This window comes from Poecilia latipinna, unplaced genomic scaffold, assembly GCF_001443285.1.
Source record: "Poecilia latipinna isolate Pla-1442-1.1 unplaced genomic scaffold, P_latipinna-1.0 Scaffold652, whole genome shotgun sequence".
Lineage (NCBI taxonomy): Eukaryota > Metazoa > Chordata > Actinopteri > Cyprinodontiformes > Poeciliidae > Poecilia > Poecilia latipinna.
Window position 1 is genome coordinate 355703 of NW_015113268.1, and position 11829 is coordinate 367531.

The 11829-nt window shown below is 37.4% G+C and overlaps 1 protein-coding gene across 1 annotated transcript in view; it reads right to left on the reverse strand.

Annotated features, from left to right (window-relative positions):
* Nucleotides 1-4246, reverse strand: part of LOC106954391 (protein kinase C-binding protein NELL1) — a gene marked incomplete at its 5' end in the record, with an annotated part of 223598 nt that extends 219352 nt beyond the window's left edge. The window contains one exon of the mRNA XM_015043858.1: nucleotides 4092-4246. Coding sequence (XP_014899344.1) covers nucleotides 4092-4246 — 155 coding nt within the window. The remainder of the gene's footprint in view (nucleotides 1-4091) is intronic.
* Nucleotides 4247-11829: the final 7583 nt, after the last annotated feature.

The window sequence follows — 11829 nt, forward strand, 5'->3', positions numbered from 1 at the left end:
TTTACAAGACTCATTTAAAAAGGGCAACTAAAAAACAGCTAGGTCATCAATCATTTCAGTACCTAACTGCAAATTTCATCTTTAACAGTAACCCTGTCATAATAACCAATTAATTAATCAAATGATCAATTAGAATGGGTTCAATAATTTCCATTCTCATGATTAATATTTTTTCAGGGGCAATTGTTTTTTAGAGTCCACAATCTTTTTTATTTATAATTTTGGTTGTATGTGGTTTTAATTTCCATCTTATTTGGGGTTTTTTTGTCATGTTTTAGTTTCAATATTTAAAATGTCTTCCATTTTATGTGTGAAGTATGTGTGACAAAAATGTACTTTATTGGTCTTTTAGAGAGGGAGGACTGGCATGAGTATGCAATTATAATTGTGTTACTTGAAAATGCTCTCAAACAACATCATCATTTATCACAAAAATGTTTGGGACAATTTATCATCCAGTAAAATGTGTTACCGTGACAGGCCTGTCAGTAAATTTTGCTTCTTGAACAATTAATGAAGAACTTAGTGAGTTAAAAAAAAAAAACTACAATTAATACAGCTAAAAAATAAACTGCAAAACTGCAGTTTGAAAAACAAACATTTTGATTGCAAGATTAGCCAGAGGGCTGCCAGTGTATAAGCTGATGATAAACATCATGGTGTTAAATTTGTTAGATTTGTTATGTTTGTTTTTTTCTAATAGGAAAGTCTTACTCAACTACAAGAAATGTTTGGATTTATAAGCTCCATAAAAAGTTGGAACAACATCTATAAACATCATTCGCACTGCAAAACATCTCTCTCAAACCAACTAAAGGTGGTAAATAGCTTTGAAGTTAGCATTCCTGACAACTGGGTTTGCTAGAGTGTAGCTGGAGTGTCTCTAATATAACATTTGCTTAGTCCGAGCGCTCCTCTGAGATACATATGTTGCATGATGCGTGTCATATTGCCTGAAGGAGGAGAGCTGTTCTGTCAAGTGGCCCCATTTAGCCTTGCCTTACTGTTGTTTGGTCAACCCACTGTGCAACAATGATGCCTGCAGGTTATGTCACAGAGAAAGTGAAGACGGAAAGAAAGAGAGCGAACTGAAAATAAACTCTCAGGGTCACCTTAAAAGCATAGCCGAAGACGAGACGTGCTCCTCTCCAGAGTGCGCTTTGCAGAGTAATCTCTGCTTTCCATAGAAGTAAAGGGACATGGTGTACACAAAGACACAAATACGCTATACTCCAAACAGACCAATATTATTTTTCTTAAATTAATCTTCGGGGTATTTTTTTCAGCTTTGTACATGTAGAGACTTGCAGCCCATTTTTAGTGGAGAGCATCTGTGAACATCAGCTTTCAAGTGTTGTAACTTCTTACTTTTGATTTGAGACTGTACTTTCACTGGGACATTCTAACAGTGAATCTGTGCTTATTGCCCCAAAAAACTGACTATAAGTGTTTAATATCACCTGTTATCAATATTTTTTTTTTACGAATCTGAAATACTGCCAAGCTGGTGGCATGACCTTTCCTGTTGTATCCACAGTTTTTAATCCAAGCCGTTGCTTTTATGAGGCACAGTGGCAAACCTTAAACTGTGCAAGTTACTGAACAAGTTGTTGCTAGGTAACCAAAAGTTAGTCAACAGGTTGTTGCTAGGTAACCAAAGAGTGAGTGAGTTAGTCGATCCCGTGAGAGTTTGAGCAGCTAAAGGCTTTCTTTCCTTTGCCTACATCCCCCAGAATGCTGTGTGGTTCTGGTTCAGTGAAATTATTCAATATTCTGTCAAATGCATTATCAACTGGTATTGATCACATGTTTATTGCAATATATATTATTGATTTATTCCCTAGCCCTACTTTCCCAAAAGGGCCAGATAAGTAAATGGTGGTCCTGTTAGCAGATTTCCTGTATTTGAAAGTTCTAGTTTCAAAGGAGAGACTGAGCTGAAACACACCAAAAGTCTAGGATTCTGTTTTAATATCACTGGTTTAAAGTTCTCTACAACTTTACCCGACTTGTCATCATAACATTTGCTCACTGCTGTTCTCTAGCAAACCTCTGATGCCTTCCCAGAACAGCTGGATGTACACTCACATTCAGTTGAACAGATGGACTCTTAATGAACTTGTAAAGTGATTGGAAGACAATCTTTTAAGATTAAGAGGAAGAAACACAAATTTCTAAAGAATTTTGAGCACCATTTTACTTCCACAATACAATTAGGTAATGTTAAAGGGGTATGCCGCTTTTTTTTTAAAGATCCTGGTATGTAAGCCACTTTTTAACTCTGTAATCACATTTCCAACAATGTTATGATGTTGACAGATTAGATTTACTCTAGAACTCATGAGAACCTATATCCAATACAAAGCCTGTAATCAATAGATAGTAATTCTATTATACAAAAAGTTTTCAATTTGAAAATGTCCCTTAACACAGATTTACATTTAAAGAGCATTTCATTTCTACACGTCTCTAAATGCAGATAATTGTAGAAATGATGCTTGTGCCCTATAGGCTTGCAGCCATAGCTTTGAACATAAAAAAGCTGAAATTTTAGTAATATGAAGTACTTTACACCTTCTTAGATACCATCAGTTAACTGTTGTCAGAGCCCCACATTAATGAAGCACATTAGCTGAAAGTGCTGCTTTTTAAGGGTTTTTGTGCTACACTGTAGAAGACCAGCTCCGTTCTTAAAGGTCTGTCCATCAGCAGAGGGTCCGTCTGGTCAGCCATCGTGTATGACTTTGATTTTGTCTTTATGCTCTGCAAACACAGCATACGAACTCATTCACAGACTCGCTGAGCTGCATGTCTTACAGAACTGTAGGCTTTTACCTTCAGAGGGTGAGATGAAAATCAATGTTGCCTGCCCTTTAAAACAATTCACAGCTGTGGAGTTTCTCAGGGGGCTGGAATGAGCTCACTGCTCCCGCTTTCATACGTCTTACAGCATGGAGTTCTGCAGTAACAATCCGTCCACTCCCTCAGTTTCTTTAAGACCCTGATTCACCATAGAAGTCTTACAGATGTATTCTCTCAAAAATAGGTATTTTCTGAACTGGATGTTTATGGTAGCTCATTATAAAATAGCACATTTTAGTTAGGCTTCCACACTTTTACTGATTCACGTCTATATATAGACCACGCAATGCAACACATTGTTTGGTAGTTCACAGCTATGTTTTTTAGACTGAAAATATGAACTAGGCAACATTCAGCTCCGAGTGTAGACAAGCAACATGATTCCAGCCAATCAGCAATACAGTTTGACTTAGACTGGCATTTATGTAAAGATGCATTTCACTTCACTTAAAGGTGAGTTATTATGCTTCCTTGAACAGGTTAGGATATGTCTGCAGGATATACAAAACATTTGTATTACATGTTTTGTACAAAACATTTAGATAAGCCCATTCTGAGCTACTTTCAGAATGAACTGTCCCTTTAAATCCAAATAAGCTGCTGCTTGCCACGCCCCACAACTCAACGTTCACTCTTAGGTGAAAATAGCTGAAAAAGACACACAATTACACAAATGTACATATTTGAAACGCAGTAGAAGAGCCTCGTGCACAACCAACAAAAATGCAGCAGGTCGTTTCTGAATGGTAAATCACCAACAAAGCACTTGTCTTTTCCAGCATGTGCCGGTGGTAAAACAAGCTCACCAAACATTCTGGAACTTAGGTTGCTAGGTGATGGGTGACGCGCCGCTGTGGTTGCCAAGTAACGGGCTGGGTTTTGCTGGGGTTGCTAGGTGAGGGGCAGTGCCTGCTGATTTGTAACTTTACATTCTGGAGGTTTTTGAAACAACTCATTTTCCAAATGACAAAAGAAAACATTAACTTATTGCCAAAAGACGTTTTTTTTTTTTTTTGCGGTTGGGCTGGTTTTAGAAGGAGTAGTTTCCCAAATGGAAGATTTGTTAATTTTGCATTATACGTCACCCTTAACATTTCAAAAAGCTTTAAGTAAGACAAGCGATACACTTTGAGATCCATTGAAAATTAGCGCACTCTGTATTACATGCAAGATAATAATTTGGGAAAGGGAGCAGTGGGACAATAAGTAGAGGATAATGGATGGATTACCTGTGCTCTGACTCGTGGATTGAGAATATGACTCCCGATGTGGAGAACTTCTGCTGGATGGTGGCCAAGAAGGTGAATTCACTTTTACTCCTGAACAGTTGCACCACTCTTTCTGTGATGTGTGGTGGGGCGTGAACTGCCCTCCCAACATCTACAGAAATAAAATAAAATAAAGGTTAAACTCTTTTCACAGCCAGTGCACCGTCTTGCCCCCTCTGTGCTACTGTCACCAGTATGAGAAAACTATTACTGGGCTCACATGGAAAAATACACAGTGGTATTTTTACTCTTGCTCTTCTTTTCTGCAATACAAGTTTGTCTAGCATATTGTAAAAAGAAACATAAAATAAAACTGTCGGTGTGATGAATCTTCATGTGCCAATTTAGCAGCCTTAACATTTTTAAGTGGATTTGTGCATTTTTTCTTTTATTCCAAATATGTATATGTTCTTCTTGGTAAAAAAATAAGTTCAATTCGGTTATCCATAAGCTAACTAAACAATCAACTTTAGCAGAGTACGGTAATATGTAAAATATAGACAAATATCTCCATAATCTAATCTAACAAAATCTGGGGAACCTAAATAATCTTACACAGTTATGTATGTTTTATATCAATAATCTAATTCAATTCATGTGTAATTAGTGTGAAACAAAGATGAACCAAATTCCTAAAACTCCCTGGAGACAAGAAAATGCACAAAAACAAAACCAACATGAAACCGCCTCAAGAGTATCTGGGAATTCAAAGCTAGTTTGGGTTCAGATGGAAAAAAAAAAGTCTAGTCTAATAAACAATAAGGCTCCTTATATGATCTAAATTCTACAGCTAAAAAGCCAAGCCCTGATATCTGATTTTAGTTTTAGATCAAGAAGGCTAGGAGGCCGAGTCATTTGTGTGAAACACTTCTGATTAAACATGCCCCTAATGATGATAATGATTACATTTGGGATCTGCTGCAAACTCATTAGAGCCAGATAATTTAATTAACCTGTTTTCAGAACATGCAAAACATCCAACAATGACATGGAAGGCCTGTCACAAAGACATTTTCCTGGGCGATACATTTTCCCAGTAATTATTATGATAAACGATAATATTGTTTTGAGACCATTTTCAAGTAATGTCAATGTTTGTCCCCTCATAGACCAATCAACTTTAATTTTGTTAAAAGAACACTTAACACTGCAACTGGAAGATATTTTAAACATCCAAATAAAAACCACGGCCAGCAGAAAGCATAAGTAAATCATAAAATATTATCGGAGTAGAAAATATTGAGCTCATTTTAATTCATCACGTGATTAATTGATTTACTGTGACAGACATGGGGAGGACTTGTGCACATGCAGAGTGGAGGGAACACGTGCCTGAAAGCCCAGAGCTGCAAATCCTGCGCTTCCACAATGCAAGCTTTACATGACAGGCAGTCCAGTGGAGAGAAGCCTGTAGTTGTCTGAAGCAAAGGGCTTTTAAATCTCCCCAGGGTGACAGCAGCCTGCCTGCCCTCACACTCAGCCTCCCCACTGTCACAGCCCAGTTGATGGAGAGTCACTTTTCCCAGCCGCCGACTCTTTTCCACATGCAGTCTCTCTGACCAGAGTCAGACATTAGATCATCCACTTTAATCGACATGGACACCAGCCCCGTTTTTACGGTGAGGATGCGGTCAGACCTCAGATTTCTTAACCGTCACCCAACTGACAAATAAAACACCGCTGTCACAAGTCAAGGTCAACAGTCATGCACTGATTTAATTATAGTACATATGTACGTGTGAAGTTATTCCTCGTCACAGCCTTAATCAGTTCCAGCAAATTGAAGTAATGACTTCTATCCATTAAATGTTGGACATTAACGAACACAAAGTCCATTCTGTGTAAATCAGTTCCTCAGATCAACTGTTTAATCTCAGCGATTAGCTGATACAGCAGCAGAAGACCACACCAGGCGCCGCTTCTACCTACCAACAGGAAACTGAGGCAGAAATCCACACAGGATCCACAAAACTGGGCAATAACCTATTGCTGTGATTTCAGCTGCAGCATTCAGATGCTTGAGGCTACAGCTAGGAGTTTAATGATGTGGAAGATTTGTTCTCTCCCTTTACTATTGTTTAAACACCAGCGGTGGACAGAAACAGAATACGTTTACTTGAAAACTTACGTACATCTTTTTGGGGACTTTGTGACTTTCAACTCCACTACGTTTCTAAAACGCTTGTAGTTACCCTCTCCACTTGGCTTGGCATTGCTTACTTTACTTACAGTTAACAGTGTCGCTTTTACTGGGGAGAAGAAAAAGGTGTTTTTTTTCTACTTCTCCTTTGTTGGGTGAAGGAATGCCTTAAATAAAATAATGAAAATAGATATAATTTATTGCATTTTTATGCTTAAGTTTTTACAGGTGGTGTGGACTTTATAGTAAAGTGGTTATACATGTCAATACAACTGATCATTTCAGCAAGTTACAAGGTTCTCCAAAAGCACTCAAAAATACAGCAAAGTACTGATATTAGAAAATATAATTTGTACTTTTGACTAAGAATTTTCAAAAGTAAGCACTTCAGTACAATAACTTCAGGAAACTTTTGACCGAGCCATTTTTACTTGTAGTTGAGTGATTTGACGAGTATCAATACTTTCTCCTCTTTCCTTTTATGGTGAAACAGGAAACATGTCAGGCACCCAACAAATCTACAGCAGCTGTGTGAGGTTGTCAATATCTCTAAGAAATCTTTCTGAAATGTGAAATCTCTGCAACCAAGTATTAGTGTACTTTTTCTAAAAGCAAAAAGAGCCCCAATCTAGCATTAGCATTGTGAGGTATGACTTTATGCTGTGCAGGTTAATGTTTTCCCAGGTGAAGATGCATCAGCAGCCTGTTGCAGAAGGTCTAGTCTTCCATTTCATTTTGATTTGCTCAAAGCATTTCTCATACATGAAAGCTTTCCCCAGAATCAGTAAAAGTCTGTGCTGCTTAATGCAAGTATTTCTGGCAATTTTATACATCTGTTATAATAAGCACCTCTCATGGGTAACCATGCCAACAGGGAACGTGTTTACATGTAGGTACAGCTGATGGAAGCTCCCAAAGTTCATCCAGTGCCCTGAATAACACCTCATGTCTGAGGATTGGAAGTGAATATGTACAAAATGTAATGCAACATGGAAAAGCAGAAGAAACGGCTAATTTCAACTACCTGCACTGGCAATTAGCTCTTCTTCGGTTTCTTCAATTCCTTATTAGGACTGAAAGAAAAGGTCACAGTTGCGTGCTGCAACAGCCAGTATATATTCTGGATATATAAATGGCTATATACAGTATTTGTCTCCAAGGCTAACATCCATTGATGACAAGCAATTATAGAATACAGTATTGACATTTCAAGAAAAAGATGAGGTAATAATTTTAGAAGCCAAGGATTTTTTTTCCAGAAAAAAAAACAGTTGTAATTAAAGGATAGAGTTATATCAGTAACTTTAATGCAACACAAGCTGATTTTCAAATTCTAAACTTTTTTACTAAAAATGTATATTCCTATGATACTGTACACTGAGACAGTTCTACCGCACTTGAAATTGTAAAAAAAAAAATAAAAAATAAAAAAAAGGGAAGCATTAAACCAATTCATTTATCATTTCTGTCTGAATCCCCAACACTGCAGTGATGATGAGGAGCGATGGAATGGTGGGATTCTTAAAGCCTGTGCTGCATACATTACTCTCAGGTTCTTGTCGACATCAACAAAACCATTTACAGTGACAGAGGGAACAGGTAGAGTGGGATGGTTCGTCACCCAGCAGTCAGGTTGAAGTTTAGCGTAGCAGGCAGCAGCCAGCTGTCGCCCCCCTCTTTTTCCCCATGTTACAGCTCATCACTTTAATCAGAAGCCTGGCGCTTCCTCCCCCAGCCTGGCAAAGTCTCACACATGTCCCCTTTAAGTGGCAGCGAGGAAGAGGAGCTAGACGGAAGTCCAGAGAGCCTTCACTCACCAAAGCTGCAGCAAGGCAAGTCTCTGAGGACTTGAGTCCGATTTGATATGGAAAACTAGTGTGACCATGTTGCTACCAGATAAGCACATTACTGCATAATGCTTCAGTCTTTGCCACAGGCACACAGCAGATCAAGGCTGAATTTTCTTCAGGAGTCCAAAGTCCAACATCCAAGAAACTTGCAAGAAAATGTCTCATTCTGCCGCTCACTCAGAGAAAACACATGCACTGTGTGTACTGATGTTTGCAGCTAATATCACAAAATTTAAAGATACTGAAGTCAAAGATTGTCATACATACACTGCAAAACAAAATCTTACTAAGTATTCGTCTGATTTCTAGTGCAAATATCTTAGAACATTTGAAATAAGACAAAACTAACTTACAAGTAACTTCAGGAAGATGTAGGAGTTTGAGTAAATAATAAAAAATAGTTATATAGTCTACAGACATGTTGTGAAGATAAATACCTGGATGACTTAAAAATTTTAATCACTTTGAATAATAAACTGAACTTAACATTATCTGATAACTGGGATCTATTGTAACATAGGTTGTTTTTTTGTAACAGATTGAGATGACGTGTTGTGAATTGTCGTTATATAAAGAGCAATTAACTGAATCAAACACATTCTGCTTATTTTTTGCCGTATGATTTTTATGAAGCGTTACCGTAATTTCCGGACTACTCAAGTAATTTTACTTCAGTATAACCTAATGTTTTCTTGTGTAATACTTTAAGGTAATCATACTATCAAATGTCCTAATAGCTTAAGATGTAAAAAGAACCGATTAGTCAAAGCTTAGAAACAATGTTCTACTTTAGTTTGATAACTAAAATAAACAATAAAAATCATGAAATAATATCTTCAGGATAAAACAATCCTACCACATAAATAGATCATTTGTTAGCATAGTTTAGCTGTATTTTATTTTGAAATTCTAATGATTAATGCCCGTCTGTCTTATTCACTAGCAAGAACAAATAATCTGTTGTGAAAGAACCATCATCCAGTCAGTAACAAAAAAAAATGCTTCCAAAAACACACAAGGCCTTGAAGCAGTGTGATTCAAAAAATCCCACACCAACTAAATTTCATCGGCCGATCCCCTATTTTTCCATCCGTGATTGAAGCCAGTCATTTCTCCCACATTTTCAGCCCTCCAGTCATCTGCACATCCACAGCAGGCCATCCAGTCATCCATCCAGCACCCTGTCCCTGAGGAGCTAGCCTGTTTTTGGCTGCTCTAGGCAGGTCTGCACTGGTGAGTAACGGAAAGAGACCGGACTGCTGAAGTAGGCTTGGACTGGAGTTGAGGATAAAGAACTGACACGTGATAAAAAAAGAAGAAGAGAAACACGCATGACTCACCAGGACTGGAGGCAATGTTTAGAACAAAGTCCACAACAAACACTTCGACTTCATTAGAGCTAAATCGGAGAAGGAGAAGGATTTTCTGAGATTAAAATTACACACAGAGAGCTTTAGACTTAGAAACGTAGGAGCTGAGACATGTTATTGTCAAATAAATAAATTAACATGCTTATTGGTGTGAGAGGGGGAAAAAAGCTTCTAATGTAAAGAAATGCTAAATACTAATTCAAACCAGCAGTGCAGCTGAGAGGGAACAGTGTTTGTACAAACAAAGAGGGAGAATACACTTTGATGCACATGAAGGATGCTGGAAGTGCATGTCAAGCAACCTCCAAACAGTTGTGCTCTCAGCAAGCATCTCCTAACTTAACTTGGCTTGTGTTTGAAGAGCTCCTCAGCTGCTGAAAAATTCATAAAACCAAATCAATAAAACATTAATGACACTTTTTCAACCTCTCCTTCCCCTTTGTAAGATGATAAGCCGACAGCAAACATTTAAAACCCTATATTTTCCATCCTGTTGGTTACCGGTGTGATGTCATGTGCCACGCATCTAATGAGGCTGGCCACAGATGGCAGTCTGAGTGTGTAGCTTCTGACCGAGGTAATAACCCTTTATCACACACCATCAGACTGAGTGCACTTTGATTACTGTAAATAACGATGAAACTCAGAAATAAAGACCATCCATATGAGGGCGAGTCGCCGGCTGTCACTTAAAGGACCATAATGTAGAGCACTGACAGATTTCTACACCGCAAATATTTGATGTTGGTCAGAGTGATGAAGATTTCCTTCAGGGGCCTCCAACATTTGCATGTGATATTTCTAATACACTCCACACATAAGCACAGCAAGGACCTGATCCCAACGGTAACCTGTTTGCAGAGAGGTCTGTTGCTGAATGGGTTACAAGATAGAAGAAAAGAGGATTCCTTATCGTCAAACTCATTTTTATTTTGGGCCGTATCAAAAATCTGAGTGTTCTTAAAAGGGTTGGTTGTGTCAGAATCTACTGATAAAACCCATTAAACTGCTAAAATATCAATAAATAGCTGTTTTATTTCAGCATTCAATAAATGTTTCTTGAAATGAAACGATGTCAAACATCTTTTCACACTGATCAGTCCAGCCAGGATTTTATGATTGTTTTTGTGATTTCTTTGCAACTGAAATCACAGATTTTTGATTTATTTAATAATGCCGTTATGAGAGACAACCAGCGTTAAATATGACGTATATAATTTATTAGACTTTTGACACTGTAAAAAGCCACCATGCTGCTGATTTTACCACCGTTTCTGTGCTTCAGTTAGGCTCCAGACAATCATGCCCTTCGTCACCATCACATCACCAACCTCCTCCACGCTCCCCAAATATCGGACCAATACCAATATGTTAAAAAATTACTAATATAACCCAATATGATCATCAAGCCAATACATTGTGCATCCCTATATGTTACTGAATAGCAACAAATCATAGTTTGATGAGATAAAACTGGCCAACTTTTTTCTTATTCCATGCGTAACGTTTGCTCCACAGTCTTGAGCTTAAAGCTCAATGCTCTATGAACTTTGACTGGGCATTGACAAAAACAATCCACTGAAAAAGAAGCGTACGCAGTTACAGTTTTAACGTTTTAGAAAAATGTTCAAATCAAAATTACAAAATACAAATAAAATATGCGAGCGATAGGATCTGATTAGATTAATGTCAATTTATGTGAAAGCCAAGACAAATGAGAGCATTAAATACATTTTAGGTTACAAATGTGAGGTGATGACATAATCAATATGCATATTTGTGAGTGATGTCATGATCTGAATACGAATTTTTCAACTTTATTTTAGCCAAAATATGATTAAAGAATGAAAACTCGTTCATTGTGGACTTTGAACTTTCCCTGTGCTAGCTGGTGAAGTATGAACATAATTTAATTCATTATTTTAACTTGTTCAACTGAATTTAGAGCTATATATCTATGTATAAAGCCAGGAAACGTTCTGGATCCTCTTCTGCAAATCTGCCAAATTATCATTTTATTCATTGTACATCATTTTACCTGAAATGTGTGGATGAGAAATGTCAGCCATACTGCTGATCTGGTTATGCAATGATGAAATAAGTATTTTAAAATTTCCCTTCCACTCCAGATCCTACGCTGTGTATTTCATACTGAGCAGAAACACAGCTCACCTAATTGTTTTAGTTGAGCAGCTCTGTCTTCCTTGGAGTTTCTGAATCCTGCCTCTGTCTTTCATCTTCCTACAATTGCTTTTTTTTTTTTTTTTTTTTTTTTTTTTTTTTTTTCCTTTTTTTTTTTTTTTTGGTTTTTTTATTAAAACCTTTTTTGTTTAAAGCCC